The sequence below is a fragment of the Anopheles stephensi genome, chromosome 2 (genome assembly GCF_013141755.1).
Source record: "Anopheles stephensi strain Indian chromosome 2, UCI_ANSTEP_V1.0, whole genome shotgun sequence".
Classification (NCBI taxonomy): domain Eukaryota; kingdom Metazoa; phylum Arthropoda; class Insecta; order Diptera; family Culicidae; genus Anopheles; species Anopheles stephensi.
In genome coordinates this window covers 74,801,382-74,819,425 of record NC_050202.1, presented here as the reverse complement: position 1 = coordinate 74,819,425, position 18,044 = coordinate 74,801,382, and the positions used below count along the sequence as shown (strand labels likewise).

General features: G+C 46.4%; 2 protein-coding genes across 7 annotated transcripts; one reads left to right on the top strand and one right to left on the bottom strand.

Moving 5' to 3' along the window:
* The first annotated feature begins 66 nt into the window (after positions 1–66).
* LOC118505801 (protein NASP homolog) lies at positions 67–17,567 on the top strand. The gene is made up of 4 exons (XM_036042135.1): positions 67–311; positions 15,661–16,407; positions 16,491–16,765; positions 16,840–17,567. The coding sequence occupies exons 2-4, from the start codon at positions 15,732–15,734 to the stop codon at positions 17,137–17,139; spliced, it is 1,251 nt and encodes a 416-aa protein (XP_035898028.1). The 5' UTR covers positions 67–311; positions 15,661–15,731; the 3' UTR covers positions 17,140–17,567.
* On the bottom strand, positions 701–14,256 carry LOC118505802. 6 transcript variants are annotated; one of them, XM_036042137.1, is made up of 6 exons: positions 13,909–14,256; positions 12,548–12,803; positions 6,878–8,350; positions 6,510–6,791; positions 4,635–4,772; positions 701–2,594 (listed from the first exon to the last, which is right to left on the bottom strand). In XM_036042137.1, exons 3-6 carry the CDS (start codon positions 7,233–7,235, stop codon positions 2,320–2,322), a joined length of 1,053 nt encoding a protein of 350 aa, XP_035898030.1. In that variant the 5' UTR covers positions 7,236–8,350; positions 12,548–12,803; positions 13,909–14,256; the 3' UTR covers positions 701–2,319. The 6 variants fall into 6 exon arrangements, with proteins under 6 accessions (XP_035898030.1, XP_035898032.1, XP_035898034.1 ...); XM_036042139.1 differs by having other exon boundaries at positions 12,548–12,794; XM_036042141.1 differs by having other exon boundaries at positions 13,973–14,256.
* Positions 17,568–18,044: the final 477 nt, after the last annotated feature.

Below are 18,044 nucleotides of genomic sequence, written 5' to 3'. Positions count from 1 at the left end.
CGGTAATTTGAAATTTTGCAACGCATATTTGAAAAGCTTTCATGTCAGTTGACCTACGGACGAACCACCGTGCGACAAGATGCAATGTTTGACGTTTGCCGCATGTTTCCCCGCTTCTTGCGCGCCATTTGTTTCTTGTTCGAGCGAGTCCAGCTGAAACTGAAGCGCTGTTCCTGGTTAAATCGGTGTAAACCTACCTAAAATCATCATTTACGACCATTTAAAGAAAATACAACGTTGTACGTCGTGTGTTACTGTGCTGTGGACTCATTTGGACATCTGATTCCGTTCGAAGCACCCCGCCAAACGAGGTAAGTTCCGGGGTTTGTTGTTTGCTTCTGTATCGTAATTCAAGATGCAATCGGCGGTTCATCATCGTGTCTGTTACCGCTATGGAGGGAAAATATCATTGCCGATTAATGGATTCCACGTCCTTTTAGCGGTGGATGCGGACATGGAAGCAACCGTCCCATGGAAATGTTAGCTTATAGAAAGAATAAGAACCAGCGGAGCGCTAGACAATCCGGCTCAACCATTGCGTTCTCCCAAAGCGCGCCGAAATTGAAGTTCGGGCTGTTTTGCCGCAAAATAGACGTGGGAAGAACCACGGAAAGGAATCCAGTCGATTGCTCGGTGGCGTACAGCTCCGAACATTAGCACCTTATTTCGGATACCGGTAGAGTGAGAAACTGAACCGCACTGGCTTCGGTGTGATATTTTCTTCTTCTTTTTATTCTAAAGCATCGCGCTTTCATGCATCATAATTCGCAGAAGTTTTATATTTGTATAATTAATATTCTTGTATATCTGTATATATAGAGAATCTCTTGTTCTGCACCTTCCTTTGTTTCCACTTACGTTTTTTATAAGGCAAAGCTTTTACATAAACTATATTCGGTAATTGGTTGAGAGTGGCAATATCGCTCCAGTGCTGGCGGCAACCACCGGGTCCAAGAGTTGTCTGCCGGGGGTACCTCTTCTGGATCTGGATCCATCTGATCGCGTACAAACCGTTGTAATTAATGTGTAAGCTCGGAATGTTGTACCGAATTGCACGTACCGTCATCCTCGGCTGTGAGTAGACGTAATGGTAATTTGCTTAAACCTACCGCATGTATGGCTCAAACGTAAGCGAGTAGTCAGGGGCGGTGGTGTTCTAGGGAGACGAAATGATACCAAGGAATCGGGAACCGTTGTTCCCGCTCTATATGATGCTGCACAGGCAATGAAAGCATTGCGCTAAGATATTTAACTAGAGCCGGCCTTTTATACCGGCACTCCTCTGTACAAGAATGTGTAGATAAGTCCTGTTGCTCTATTCCTATATATGTTTCCTTTCCTTTCGTGTTTAAATGTTTCTTGTGTAAAGTGTGTCTGCAATAATGTATAGGATTCGTACAGTCTGTCGACGCATTCTCTGTATCTTTTCATCACTGTTTCCCTTTCGGGAGCTTAAATTTGTCTTCTCGATAAAATATTGATTAAAACTTAACAAACCATACAATGTTTCTCGCCACAAGAGGAGAACGTAGTGTGTGTTTCTAACTTTGATTTGGTTCTGTTTAGAAATTCAAAACGAGCCATCGTTTCAGGCTAAGAGATATTCGCTTCTAATCGTCCGCCGCCTATCGCACACTATCATCACTATTTCTGTTTTCAATACTTTCATTTCCCTTTTAATGCCGTTGGAGCATTAGATTAAATGTTTACCGCTACGTGTAAGTTGGTTTTTGAATTGGTAGTTAAATTCTAGATTCTTTTAGCGTTAAAGATAAGCCACTACGAGACGAAGATGAAGGACCACCGGGTACTACCGGTACTAGCAAGCGCGTGCGTGAACCTATCCTCCAAGCTGTCGAACGCTATCCGACTCACCAGCACGATCGTAGGCATAGAAGGCATAGTCGAATGTATAAAGTGTAAAACTGGCGCATAAAAAGTGTATAAGCGAATATGAGCTACCAAAACACGGGGGTAGATGAAATGATGACGATACCCACCCGCCCTTGGTACGGCCGAATGGGCACAATCTCTAAGGAGAGTAGTAGCTGTAGAACAGTACTGATAAATTGTGCGATTGTTGATGATCGAAATGTTATCACAAAGAAATGGTTCAGGTGCTGTTTGTCACCTGGGATGAGATTGAGCTAGGCTAGGGCCTGTTGCGAATGGGGGGGGGGGGGCCCACCTTTTAAAATGACGAAACATTCCTCACCAGCATATTGCGTGCGCTCGATCGATGATGATGGGAGGGTGCAGGTCGCCGCGCAGCTAGGTGATGTTGTAGACGGCGACCTTGTTGAACTTAAATTTGAATCATCAAATCATTGCCGACAGTGGATTGAAGCGCATGATTTTCGAGAGCAAAATCCACAGGAACGAGGTGAAGGCGCACAGCACCACACCGCCCCACCCGAGGTCCAGGCTCCAGGCGGTGACGAATATTCGGGCGCCAAGGAACTTCGATGCGGCCCTAGCCGTACCCTTGATGGCCACCACACCATCGATGGTACCGTCGAAGTCGCTGTCGAGCAGCGGACGGCCCTGCTGTCGCTTGAAGTGTATGATCATTAACGTGAACAAGGCAAAGAGCGCTGTGGGACGAGAGAGAGAGAGGAAAATGGGGAAAATGAAATTGAAAAATCTTTCTGAGCGACATTTTTGGGCGACATGATGGGTTTGATAAATATGATAATCATTTGCGACAAAGCTTTTGCAGCTAAAGTAAAGTAAACCTGTTTATGATACTGCGGTGTCTCAACGGAGAGCTGGAATTCACTTTTCCACTTTGCAAAGAAGCATTACAATACATCGCTACAAAAGGGGCACGAAGTTGAAGTTGGTTGGGAAGTTTGGACTGTGCACGCCGACTTTACTCCGATATCGCGTGACTTGTCCGTCAAGAAGTCCGGCACACCGGCTCGTACCTGCCAGCGAAGCTAGTGGAGGAAACCGTTGGTCGTCGGTTCCTCGAAGGAATAGAATTTGTCATTTTCTATTTCCGACGCGTCCGTGTAACGATACGTGCCCTTAACGGCGTACCCGGGTCTCCCGCACATCGTTTTGCGAAAACCGGGTGTGTGCAACAAAGTTTGCTTTGGCTCGGTGGAAAACAGCTGATACACGAACCGTTGTGTGTTGGGATGGGGGGGGAAAGAAAACGGCAAACTAAACAAAAGCTCGACATCCCATCGATTTTTGTTGCTGTTGCTATATCTCCCGGTGGAGTAGCGTGTTGATTGTTCGCATGAAAGTGGATCCTAGTCAATAATGTTAAGCTGTGCGGAGATAGGAGGAGGAGGAGGAAGGAAAAAAAACAGGGCGGGGAAAACGAAGTTTTATGGTTTTGTGAGGTGAATTTTTTATGCCAAGGATTCCCTTGAAACCAATACGCACAGCGAGTGGGTATGTTCGAACAAATGGCGAGATAAAATTGCTATTCGTCTTCAACAGTTCAACGTGAATAAATTTTGGGGCGGCGAAGCGATAACGGCGCCGGTCTTCACATGGCAGGACCGGGGTTCAAATCCCATCTAGACCGCCTCCCCGTACGTAGGGCAAACTACATTACTACGGGAGAAATTAAGTCATAGAGCCAGAAAAGGGCAGGCCGAGGCCTATCGAGGTTGTAGTGCCAATGAAGAAGAAGAAGAAGGACCGGTGGCCAAGGCAAGGCGAATCTCATCATCGCCGTATGCAGGACTGACTATCCTTACTTACTTACTTACTTACTTACTTACTTATTAGGCGCTACAATCGCTTTGCGGTCTTGGCCTGCTGCGCCAATCCTCGATACCGCTTATATCACAGTTTAGCGCCGTGGTTTGCCAATCCGTTATCCCGGCCGTTCTGGCGGACTTTACTGGGCTAAAAGGACTTTACGGTCTGGGTCGTCCGGTACCATTCACATGACGTGACCAGCCCACCGGAGCCTGGCGAGTCTAATTCGCTGCACGATGGTGCGATCATCGTACAGCTCGTAGAGCTCGTCATTGTAGCGGCTCCTCCATTGTCCTTCCACACATGGAGGGGCCAAAAATCTTTCTTAGCATCTTCCTCTCGAACGCGCGGCTAAGAGGGCTTCGTCAGTTTTGAACAGAGTCCATGTCTCAGAGGCGACTGACTATCCAGCTACGGATAAAATCAAGTCATAGAAACCAAGCCAGAAAAGGGCAGGCCGAGACCTTTCAAGGTTGTAGAGCCAAAGAAGAAGGTGAAGTAGTTTTGGAAGGTTCCTTAAGTGTCTTGAAGAAATTGAGTAGCTTGATGTCAATTTTGAGTGTCTTGCATAGTTTTCGGAATATTCCAAAATACTTATCATTTTTTTTTATTAAGGTTGGTTATTCCTTATCGGTCGTATTGTTTGACGTAAAAATTATTTTCCAAATTGGTATTTTATATAAAAATCGGCAAAGAACTTCAGAAGTTATAGACATCTGAAGTTCTGCAATAATAACAAAAAATGGCTCAATCCTCTTGATTCGTAAGCTATATTTGGTTGCTAGCTCAATACAGATCATCCCACCGGATGCCCAACTCTCCAAGAAATTGAACGCTACCGTAGTATGTAGAGGCAAACGAAGATTTAGTGAAAATGAACGATTTGTGTGTAAATGAATGTAAATTAAACTTACCTGCCAGCAGGTACATAACGCCTGTCACCAGCACGGCACTGATTTGGCGCTGGCAAACACCGAACGCACCGACCAGTGCCGCACTACCGAGTATGATTAAACACACCAGCGAGCAGGAAATCGATAGATTCTGCATTCCTGTTGAGGAGATGGTTCGATGAAGTGCCGTCATTCGCGTCAGGTTGCAAAGGTGATTGGGTGGGAAGAAAGATTCAGTGCAAACAGATTACGAAAAGAGAAGAACGAGAGTGGAAGATTTATTAATTTTGCATGTGGTTCCGGTTGGTGGAATACACTGTTCCGGTGAGCACGTGGAACAGTATTTTATTTTATTAATATGTTATAAGCATTAGTTCACTATTACTAAGAAAATTCGTTAGAAAGGTTTAGAAAAGGTATAGAAAGTAATGTGAAAAAGGTTTTATATGACGGTGACGGTTTTTTCGGGACAAATGATGCGATGATGCATCCTTACGGGATGAGTACAAGCTTATTGACGATCGGAAGGAAAAAAATTGACCATGCCATAAAGGGTTGCAGAAATAAGCCGTGCGGCCCCCCCTGAATAAAGGAAGCTCTATCGGATGACTCGGATGAGCGTAATGTATCCGCAAGCAATAGAACGATGCAATATATGGGTCCGCAAATTGTTGTTCTGTCCGGACCGATGAGCAGGACGATGAGCGGACGGGGACTGATCGATAGTAGGAGCTGCAGTATGTGGTGCCATTGTCGAATCCCCGGCATCCTACTACCGTGAACTGTACTGATACTGCTGGCCGGTACGGAATGAGTAAATTATGCACTCGGTCACAAAAAGGGCGATGGTACGTACCCTGTACCGACCGAAGGGTTGGATGATGAGGATGGTAAGCTTTTATTGTACGCTTGAGAAATGGAAGCCAGTATCAGGGAATAAAAAGCTTTGCAATTGCTGCCAGAGTCACCCCACGCGATGAAGTCATATTAGAATCAGGAGAGAGAGAAAAAAATGCAAATGTGACTGTGCTTCGTTCGCCCGCCGGCACTTTGATACGATCGATACTTCGATGCCGGTCGGGAGAACACGAGATGATGGTAGTAGCGATGGGGAAGCAAAAAAAAAGGATCTTGCATACAAAATAGGGGTTTTTTTTTCTTGGGGAAAATTTGGGAAAGTGAAGATGCAGTGCTAGCAAGCGTATGTACGTATGTTTAGCCAATTTGGTTAGGGAACAAACCGATGAAAGCGTGAGCTTGATTCAAGCAAAAAAGCTGAAATGTGTTGCGTTATCCTTTCTAATCTAATTGAGTAGCGCACGGGTTTTTTTTTATAAGCATAATAATTTTAATTTACATTTAAGTACAAAATGGATGAACTGGTTTTGCCACTAATTTGCTCGAAGAATTCGCTGGCAGCCAATTGGGTTTGCAGAAGTAGTTTAACTTCAACATCATTCAAGGTGTAAATTAATATAGAAAACTCAAAAGGTTAAAGGTGACTAACTCCTTTGAGCGATACAAAAGAGGACATATTTTCCTCCTAGCGTCAACCGAGAAGGGATGGAAAATTGATGGTGAATCCTTTAGAAAATGAAGGAAAGTATGAGAATAAACATTCCCTGAATAGATAGAAGTGCTCTGTCTATTGTGACCCACCCCTTGGCTTCGAATAGGTGTTAAAAGGTCATGTTAGGACAGATGAAACTGCTTTCCAGAAGTGGTGGATATGCAGACAGAGCGAGAAAGAGAGAGAGAGAGAGATGGACTCGGAAGTATTGTCCGGATGAGGACCGGATACAAAGAAAAGAAACCGATGATCAACAAGGATGAAAGAATTTGCACGCGTCGCGCTGTACCTACTTAAATGCGGGTGTAAGGACGCCTGGGACTCACTGTGTTGCCAATCGGCCCTCGCATCCTCGTCGTTGCCCTGTGCGCTCTCCATCGTACCGGCGAGATAGTTCACGCACTGATCCACCTGCGGGAAGCCATCGTTCGACATGGTGCGGATCTCGTCCGGCGTCAGATCGATGCACAGCGTCCAGATGCCACCGTTCATCGGGACCAGAAACACGCCGGCCCGATTATCGGTGACTACCGGCGGTGGTGTAGCGGGTCCTCCCTTCAGCCCACTCTGATGGTGATGAGGCGGCGGGTGATGTTTCGCTGGCAGACCTGGATCAGGGAGGGAGAAAAGGGGTTTCGGGCTAGTTCTGGGGCGTCCTAACGCGCTGTTTGTCCACCGCGCCGCGCTCGCATACCTTTGCCTTTAAGCGGGATCTTCGCTGCCCGTCCGTCCAAGTACCAGTGCAGCTCGATAGCGGTTTCGTTGCTGATCCGGTCGAGACTGGTACGGTCCCAGGACACGTGCTCCCAGTGATCGGTCATGATGGCCGCACACAGCATCGCGGTAGCACTGGACGTCATGAGCAGCGTGAGGAAGAGGAACATAATCGGTGGCGGTATCGAGCAGCACGTCCCGTTGCCGGATGGTGTCTGTTGGTGGCCGGCAGCGCCGGAGCTGTTGGTCGTGGTGGTCGTAGTGGCAACACCGCCGCCCGGCCCGGTACTGCTGGTGGTTGTGGTGGCCATGATGGTGGTGGTTGCCGAAGGTTGCATGCTGCCGTAATGCTGGTAATAGTAACAACTGTCGATGCTGGGAGACTTGTCCGGTGGTTGCGGTGGTGCACCGGAGGATGGGTAGTGGTGGCCGCTCGCTAGCAGATGGTAGTCGTTGCCCGTTGCAGTGCCGTAACCGAGCAGCGTGTTGTTGTTCGTATCATTGGGCGGGCAGTAATTTACACCGTGCTGTTGTAGCAGGGGCGCATCGTAGTCGTACTGCAGATAGCCGTGCTGCTGCTGCTGCTGCGATGTGGGCTGTCTCCGATTGGCCGAGAATTGAAGGCCACCGCCGCTGGCCGCTCCACCACAACCACCACCACCACCACCGCTGCCGCTCGATGATTGGTAGCGGTAGTAGGAATTGTTCCGGTGTATTACCGGCCAGCTGCGTGTGGTTGACTTGTTCCGGGAGTAGCTGTTCGCCGTGCTGGTGGTAGCAGCGGCGGCGCCGGTGGAAGTAATATTGGCGGCCGTCGTTTTCTCGGGCGTGTACTCTTCCCGTCCGAGATCCACGATGATGGAGTGTTGGAGGTGGTGCGATGCTGCAGCTCGCAGTTCGTCACTGTTGGGCGCTTCGTTCCTTGACGTTACCGGTTGTTTGCTGCCTCGAACTGCTGCTCGGATGCTGCCGAAAAAGGAGCTTCTCCGACGCTCACCGATTTCACCGCCGTTCAGCTTATTATTGTCTTCCGTGGGATTCGCGATGCGTTCGTCCAGAGCGGCAGGAACTGTGTCAGGATCGGTGCACGGGTTCGGTGTTTCCGGCGTGGGCAGGGATGGCGAAACGATGGGAGGAGTGGTGGTCGGTGGTAGTATAGTTGATGGTGTAGGTGCCGGCTCTATTGTCGGTGATCTGGGTGTGGGCGTGATGTAGGTGGTTATCGTCGATGCTGCTTCTGGTAGGCAATGGGTCGTCACGGTGTACTTGCAACCGGTGTCCGATCCGGGATTTACGAGTCATAAATCGTTCTCGCGCTTCTTCATTGTGTCACTACGATCGTGGGTTGGTATAATTGTAGCGGCTGCCGTTCTATATTCCTTACGCAAGGTTCCCTGTATATCGGTGAGCTTGTAGACGGGGGTTGTTCAAACTATTTGTGGTGTTCCGTTCCCTGTAAAAGAATAATATTAAATTGCAATAGCACGATATTATCGGTTTAATCAATTTAGCGAATCGCAATACTTCCAATCGGGCAATCATGAACGCGCGGATGAATAATACTTCAATTCTGATAATGGTTTCATGCAGCCGGCATTTGCGGATTTCTATTAGCAGTTTTCTTGACAGTTTCTATGGCCTGTGACTGGTGAGAGTTCCTTTTCAGTGCGTATCACAAGGCTAACTAGAAAGCATCAGAGCAGAGCGTCGGTTGGTACTACGCTATCATGTTTAGGCGCCAGCCGGCTTCCGCTGGACATTTTTACGATGCTCCATAGGAGGTTGAACTGAGCTGGCAAGTGTGTGTGTGTTTGTGATGATGAGACAGCACCGTTCCGTGACGCTTGCTATCGCACACAGGAGAACTTTAAACGCTTGCCGCCCGGTTTTCTGTTGGTGTGGTGCATTCGACGATGGAGGCGCATGGTCGTGTATGATAATGGGATTGTGATACAATCGCCTTCAGACGCCTTCCCGTACGCTACGAGCTTTAACCAGAAGCTGTAGCACGGCACTTGTTCGTTTACATTTGGCCAGCGAAACAAGCGACGGTTAAGCCGGGGATGGATGGATGGATCTATCCTAATGAACGTTGTGTTTGCAAGCGTCACAGTGGCGCAAAACGTGTTTCTGTGTAAAATGGATCCAATTCACCGAAAGCACATGCCAGCGCCCGCTCCCTCCAGTCACTTACCCGGGAAGGGGATAATCAAAATCCTTAATTAGTATTTTTAGTGCTACGAGGCGTGCTTTCAGGGATAGCGGAAGACTGCTAATGGGGGTTTGTGGAGAGTTGTGGAGAGTTATTGAGTTCGTTAAAGAGCGGGCAAACAATCTAACCTTTTTCTTCATGTTCAATAGTATTTTTAGTGCAATTTATTTAACAGATCAGAACTGCTTTAATATGCATCCGTTTGCTTCGTTTTGCTGTTTGGAATTAAATTTACTCGCAACGCCATTTCTTGGAAAAGCGAAAAATCCCTTATTTATTTATTCATTCGCTTGATGTCGTTTCGAAAATTCAGCCCAACCGTATAGGGTGCTTGATGCAATAGCCCCGTGGCAAGATTGTTTGTCATGCAAATATGGTCGTTAATTTTGGCTGAATATTAAAATTCCGTCGTCCCGTTTTGAATGAGATCATTTCATGCGCATGAAAATCGTATGGAAAATGGGAAAATCCACCCTCCCTCCACCCGATCTGCGCCATATGAGGGTCGAGGCGTGCAGGCGTTAATCGTGCATAAGGAATACAACGTTATTGCGCGTTTTAATTGCATGTTGATTGTGTGCCGCGAGGATTGACAAACATCCTGTGTTGTGCGTTCCGCCGGTTGGTCGGTGTGTGTAAGTAATTGTTACCAACAATAATTAAATTAAAAATTCATCTGAAGGAAAATAGTATCTTTTTTTCTGTAGTTGTGCTATTACATATACGTTATTTTCGTGTGTTCTTTTAGAAAAAATATATATTTTAGTCATTTTTACTCTCTCTCTATTCACCTCACTGAACTGTTGACCGTTAGTAGTACAGCGTAATGACATAATTTTTTAAAGTTACCCATTTTCCACCCACTGGGAAAGCTTTCTGCCCCACCGCCGTCGCCTTGGGCGCTTTCCATTAGCCGACCATCTTCAAAACCATTCTAGCCGGGTTTGTTAATGTTTGCTCTTGCTCTTAACTGCAAGTCGTAAGCGTACAATCCCTGCCAGGCGCTTTATATCTGCAATCACCGACACAAGCCAGTCAAATTGTGTAGGTTGGGCCTACGCGAATAAAAACGGTCCTTCGTACAGGACAGGATCAACTGTCAACCAACCTTTGTGTGGTATCGCAAAGGGATGAGCTAAGTGGCCAAATGTCATTCTATACCGCAGTGATACACACAGCATACCGCTTTGGGAGGATAAGAAGAGAAAGTTAAGCGAAGAGATTCGTTTATCCTGTGACGGACGGGGTGGTACCGTGTATCGAGACGCCCTAATCCATTAGCGAAGTGTTTGCGCTTTTTGTTTTCTGCTAAAAGGGTTTATGTTTACGATTTGAAATGCGCTTGAAATGAAGTAGAAGAATGCTGGGAGCAATATATGCTTCTTCAGCCATTCCATAAAGTTGATCCAAGTCTATCTATCGAACAAGATATTGTAAGGATCCTGTATCTACTGAAACCTGTCAGGAAATGGGCAGCTAATTTTACTCCACCTCTTGGGTTGATTTATTTATTGTTGCTTCGTGCATCGGAAGACTTGACATCAATTATCTAACTAAGCCCATCCAGGTCATGCATAATTTATCTGAAGCCTTGGTAGCCAGGTAATCTGTTAAGCTGTGAAATTGTTAATTTGGGCCAGCGCACACGTACCATCCCGCTCGAATCGATTGTGACCTGTTTTCTTAAGGACAGCCAACAAAAGCCCATAAAAGTAATGAGCCGATGTAAGCGTCAAAAGAGCAGCAAAACGCTACGAAACAACAGCAGCCGAACGTTTATGACTCTAATGGGAAAAACTTTTTCTATGAGCTGAGTTCTCTGGTAAACCGATGATACGGAGGGACAATAGTACACACACGACAGGGGGGGGGGGGTGTCTGTTTGCTCTGTGTCTTCTCTAGCGAGATGCTGCTTCTAGGCCCGGAAGAGCGTTTCGTTTTTGCAAGCCTTCCGGTGTAGCTGAGCGACGAGTAGTATCGTATCGCCTCTACTGGGTCCTTTGACGTAAGTAGTAATCGTCGAGTAATTAAATCACTGCAGTTTAATTGCGTTAAGTTGATACATCACCGACGGTAGAAGATCGTTACACCTTTTTTTTGGTGAATAATAATAGTCGCAAAAGTCCTTGTAACTCGATCGGTTACTCACAGTCAATGATGCCAGTCCGCTTTGACGTCATAACTTTCGCAAGTGCAATTTTCAATTCTGAAGTTTGTGCAAGGGTGATTTGTAAATTACTGTTAAAAGGTATCATAATTGAGTTTGATCGTTGAAGTGGCTTTTAAAATGACAACCATGGCGATTTTGACTTGCACGACGAGGCACACAACGATCAAAGCTTCAGAACGCATCCTGACCGTGAAATCATAAAATGAATTAAAATCATCTCTATTCGAAGTAATTTGGATTCAAAAAAAAAAAATGGAGACCAGTTTAATAGGTTTACAAGGGAATAAATAGCTCCAGTGCGTCAAGAAGGACCTCCACACAAAGAGCTCCAAGCATCGCTGTTTAAGAGTGTTTCTTAAGCTGTTTAAGAGCATAATTTAAAAACATTACTATCAATCTCCATGTCCTTTGATGCGTATCTATGAACGCTGCGTGCTTCTTTATGGACAATCCGCCAGACACCACTCTGCGACAACCTACCGTCCTCTCCTTGACCTTCATAACCGATCACCAGACGCGGCGGGCGCGCTTGGTGACTTTGGTTTTGGCCGACAGCCAGCCAGCTGAAACGCTGATAGACGATCCGGTTCCGTTTTTCGCTAATGGTTGAGGGGGGGGTCGTTTGCAAAACCAAATCATAACCTGTAACAATCAACGACCTACAAACGTACAGCAAGGTTTAACGCTTTGTGCCCTGTGTATGTTCGTTTCATGAGGCCAGTAACCTCCTTGCCACAACGGAACCACACAGCCGGGTTGAATATTGTAATGAGGTTGTGGAAAGCCGGCCCAAAACTCGCCACCGTCTCGACGCGACTGGCCGGTTCCCTGACTGTACATTATTATGCCTAGCCCGTCGTTCTAAGTTGGGTTCGGTTCTGGCGGTACTCCGTGCTCGTGCCACGGTAGAAAGCGAAAGGACCCCAAGGCGATCGAAATGTATGTTTGGTGGCTTTGATTTATACACCGCTGTCGGGGATCTCGCGGTACACTGTCCAAAGATTTTGCGTGTTTGCCGAGGGTTTGTAAGCTCGTCCTTGGCTGCGACAAAAGTAGAACAGAAATTAATTGTCCAAAGTCAGCGACGGTTAAGAGGAAGGAATGATAGGTGTTTCGCGCTGTTACGCATTTATTTCGTTGAATCTTATTACCTTCTACATGGGAGATAATCTTTCAAAGTTTGCCAGTAAAATGTGGTGTATAGCGAGCAGACTCGAGGGAAGGAAGAGGAACACATTGATAGTAAAAGTTTTTGGGGTATTACTTACACGACGCAAATGGATGGGAAGTGAAGTCTAGTAGCAGTTCTGTTGCTCCAAAGGCAAAGTTGTGGTCTTGGATGAACTCGGAGTCAGGAGGAAACTTTTACGCTCAACTAGCTCGAGCTCCGTATTTGTGTGAGATGATTTGTTTCCTGGTGATGTTGAATTTTTCAATATCGTTTTACTTTGGTACGAAGGATAGCTTTAAACCGAAGCACCAGCAGTTGGGTTTTGTGTTTCGAAAGCCTAAATTCTATAAGCACTTGAGGAAAACAAAAAACAACAGACAAGAGCAAAACAATCACTTATCACGAAGCGGTTTAAATTTTTTAAATGTATTATCAACTATGCAACTCGGTGAATATGCAATCTTATTATTCCATTTACTCTGGTGCCTATGTCCAGCTATTTTCACAGTGCAGAAGAAATATATTTTTTATTATTGAAATTGGCCTCCATTGCTGCTGCTGCGTGGGGCTAAAAGCGGCGCCGGGTGTTATTATCCTGCTTGGGATTAATGTAAGTGTTGGTGTGCTAACTGCCCATTGCAGCGCTCTGCATCACTCACAGGCTGATGCAGCTACGAGAACACACCAGGGTGAAGGCGCAAAAGCTCTCGGTGTAGTAAATTGGTAAATGCCTCGAGCACAATCGGTCAGCCAGCCAGCCAGCCTGCTCGCCCCTACTTTGCTATGTGTCGAAGAAATCGATTTAAATATTTTGAGTGCTCCGTGCCATTGTGTTTGTTTCCCTGCCCTTTTTGGGGAGGGTTGATGAAGCAGAGCGCGAAGTTCACCAAGCAGTGGAGCAGCGAATTAAACCATTCTTCTGAGCACTTACTGGACACGTTTTAAAAATTTCAACAATCGAACTCGGCACATTAAAACAATCCTTTTGAACAGATCGCACTCTCACCAACGTATAGCAAACCCGGACTTTGTTTCTGTTCACTAGCGACGAACTCCTCTCCACCAAACGATTACGTATGCATTTGATTAAGTAACACCGAGATTTACTCCACGCTGCACCGAACTTTCCATCCGACACGGGCATCAAATTTTAGGTTAAAGCACAGTCACACACAGTCTCGCCCGTGAGTTGTCGATCCTTGGTAAAGGATAACATCACGCGAACAAGCATTCCCACGAGTACAATAAATGCTGTCGTCGTGAATATTCTATTCCGTGCACCTGTGTCTCACATCATAAACACTTGTCGTTGCTTCATCACACACACACAATATTGAAAGGTTTAACTGTGTTTCCGGAATGCGATTCCGATCACACTACCTAACTCTTTATGTTCTGGTAAAGATTGCTACTGGAAATGCAAACACTACAACAAACGAACGACGATTCTTTGCTTACGCGAGAGGATATGTGTATTCTTGTGGGTGCGCTACGGTGGTGGTGGCAAAATTGATGTCCTTACTGCGGCGCAACGGCGTGTGCGTCGTCCACCCAGTAACCTCTGAAGGAAACGCTGCTGATTGCAACGCGTACGCTTGCTGATCGGTTTGGTGGGGTCACTTCGTTGCAATGGGTTCACTTTACAGGGACACCACTACTGTTCGGTTCGTAGCTGCTTTCCATGCATATGCCGACAGCAGCCAGTCGGGGGGAGCCTTTCGGGGACGCGTACGTACGTAACGCTACGTTGTTGGCGCTTGGCGAACTGTGAACCTTTCCTCGCCGAACTCGTGCGGGTCGAGTGAACATTTTCCGTGGCGAGCAAACATTACCAAACAGAGCGCGGTTTGGGTTTTTGAGAGCAATTCGTTCAACTTGAACATAGAACAACAACAACACCAGAGGACAAGGAGCGAGAGAAAGCAAGAGCATACAAAAGCGCCACTTCAAATGGTTTCTGAAGAGTACTCCTGAGTGGTGAAAAACATACACGCCAATGTTGTGCTGAGAAAGTGTTATCCTCTCTTTGAATTATTTTTGCTCATTGTGTAGAACGTTTCTCCGCGCCTCGATTCACTCTCTGTGTGTGTGTATAAGGACTTGAGTGTTGTCGATGGGAGCTTTTTTTTCTTTTTTGGTGTTGGCCACGAACCAAAGAAAGAGCGCGCTCAAGATATCCTTCCAAAATTGACATCTCCCGCCGGCGGCAGGGCTGGGATGGGCTGTCGATGGCCGGTGGAAAGCTTGCGCACTTGCGAGAGCGGTGTGGAAAAAATCGATAGCCCAACACCGATAGTTTGCCGCGAACAGTGTGTGCCAGAGGACAGGGTCAGACAAGCTAACTTCGCCGTGCTATATTAATTGTTAATGTGCGCTGTTCAATTGTGTTTGAACTATCGGTTAACATCGGGACTTCCGGGGAGCCGGGGTTTTTTTTTGTTAGAGCTAAGTCTAACCAAGGGATCCTGACGTGTCCGTACAACAGCCGGTGTATATTAGAGCAAATTCTTATCACATAGTTTGATACGGCCTGGAGGGCCAAGTAAAGTGTATAGAGAGTATGGGTGGAATAGAACAATGGATTAAAACTCCGGTAAGAGTCATGTTTTTTTTTTAATTGTTGTTGAAAAACTGGCGGAAGTGTTATGAGCTTTGGTGTTGTAGAAACAGGGTACAAACATGTGATTTTTTTTGCATATAATTTTTCCCCTGGCAAACGTTTGATCCTTTGTACCCGGTTTGATGTGGGAACGCAAAAACAGCTTATGATATGTAAAAGGGTCAACGTATTGATAATGTGCCACATAGTCCGTCTCGATCAAAGAATCAACGATGATGGCTATACATCGCATAAATTATTCGCCATCCTTTCTGTTTATTTTTCCATACTCAAGAGCATGTTTTTTCATGGATGGGTGCCATTACACGGGTCTGTTTACAACGCATGCAAATGTGCAACAGTTTACAAGTGGATGGATTGTTTCATTTGTTACTAGGCAGACATATACGATGATGTACTAGACTTAAAGATACCTCATACAGTTGGATAGTCACTTTCCTCACTACGGGGGAACGGTTCGGGTGGGATTTGAACCCCGGTCGAATCCAACTTCAACAAGATATTCAAATATAAGCCCTTATGGTAAAAGAACACATCTGTAAGCTCTATCACTAAAACATATCTCATCTTATGTTTCACGTTACCTACAGGATTCCCGTTGATAAAGGACGGTGGATTTTTGCACCCTACCCTCATCACAAACAACCGACCGACACCTGCGATGGCAGAAAACGCCAAAACAGTTGCCACCAAGGAGGAGCGGATTAGCGAGGCGAAGGAACTGTTCGGTCACGGTAGCCGAAACTATTGCATGAAACAGTACGCGGATGCGGCCGACGACCTGAGCGAATGTTGTTCCATCTACTCCGAGCTGTACGGCCCGAACGCGGAAGAACTCGGCCTGCCCTACCTGATGTATGCCAAATCTTTGATCGCCCTCGGGAAGGACGAGAACAATCTGATCGCCGCCGCTGACGGTAAAGATGAGGATGAGGTGGACGACGACGATGATGAGGAAGATGATGAGGAAGAAAATGGTGACGGCGGCGAGGAGAAAGTAGAAGATGAAAAGGTAGAAGAAAAAGCTAACGAATCCAAACAGGACAAGACCGATGAGAAGGTGGAGGGCGCCGAATCTGTTCCGGGGCCCAGTGGGACAAAGGAGGAAAATGGTGAACCACAGCCAGGACCTTCCACCTCGAACGGTACCGGTAACGGCGGTGCGCAGGAAGAGGCGGCCGATAACTTACAGGTTGCCTGGGAAATCCTTGAACTGGCGGTCAACATCTTCCAGCAGCAGGGAGAAAAGGGGCTCGAAAATCTTCCCGAGTGCTACATCGAACTGGCCGGCATTTCGTTTGAGAACAGTTTCTTCAAAGAAGCAATCAAGGATTACGGTATGTGTATATGATGTTTGTTGGCTTCTAACTTACGCTTAAAGCTATCATTTGTATTCATTCCCCCTGTTTTCTTTTCGCAGTGAAAGCACTGGAAATTTATAAGAAAACAGCCCAACCAGACCTGCGTCTGCTGGCCGAGGTGAACTACAAGGTCGGCCTGTGCTACATGATGGAGAGTGAGTTCGAAGAGTCGATCAAATCGTTCAAGGGTGCCGTTGCGGAACTGGAAAAGGTGGTCGAGCAGGAGGAAGCGAAAGAACAGACTGATGATATCAAAGAAACCATACTGGATCTAAAGGAAATGAAGAAGGAAATTCTGGAAAAGATAACCGATGTGGAAGACGCGATGAAAACGGTTAGTAACGCTAGCTCGTTACGTGCTTGTCAGATGTTTCATTGTTATCCTTTGGTTCGTTTTTTCCGTCACAGCCCATCGAAAATGTGAAACGAGAGCTTTCGAAGATCATCGTGTCCGGTGGAGGTGCCTCGAATGGCAAGGATGTAAATAATGGGGCGGGCTCATCGTCATCGGCTGCTGCTGCTGGTGGCAGTTCCAACGGTACCGCGTCAAGCTCATCGACGGCGGTGGCCGCCAAGCCAGCTACCGATATTTCGCACCTTATCAAGCGAAAGAAACCGGACACCGTTAGCGCAGAAGTGGAAGGATCGCCCGCGAAGAAAACGGCCTCGGAAACGGAAAATGTAGCGTCACACAACACAAGTGCTTAAGGTAGAAAAGCGGATGGAAACGTTGTGCTTTTCCCGTATTTTATTCTCTTGTATGTTTTAATTATTAGATCGTTCATTTCGCTCTCCATGTTTCATTTCGCTCGTATGTTGGCGTGCGCGTCAGCAATCTAAGTACTTTAAGATCGGTCCTCGTTTTATGTTTCCGTCTTTGATAATCGAGCACAGTTATTTTATTCTTAAATTTAATGCTACCTACGTTACATTTCATTTCTTACCGTTTGATTTGACTCGTTTTAAATTATTCACTGATATTGCTACTTATGTCACTTCCGACCCGTTGTACACCGGCATTCCTAGCTGTCTCTCTGCCCTGGGTTGTACTTAGCAGAGCGCGACAAGGTAGAGGACACGGACAATTGTATCAATCAATTTTCATTAATAAATGGATGGAAATTTTGCAATAAAAATGCTCCATTTACGCTCATTGTAGGGTTGGTATTGAGAAATAATATCTATACTAGCATAAAATACTAACATAACATTCCAAAAGGACAATAAGCACGGCAGCTAGAATTATAATCCAATTCCTTTACTATCTTTCCTTCTGACTGATTGCTCAGCTCTGTGGTATCATTAAGCCTTCTTCTTCTTCTTCCTTGGCACTACAACCTCGAGAGGCCTCGGCCTGCCATTTCTGGCTTTCTGTGACTTAATTTTACCCGTAGCAAAGTATTCAGCCCTGCGTATGGGGAGGCGGTCCCGATGGGATTTGGATCCTGGTCTTGCCGTGTGAAGGCCGGGACCGCCCATTAAGCCTAGTAAGCCAGCAATGGCAGGCATGACCTTAAGAGGTCTCTTTCTCCCTTGGCCAAAAGACCTCTTAAGGTTATATTTCGTCTGTCCAACCCAGTCCAATCAGATACACAAATAGCCATTAACATTCT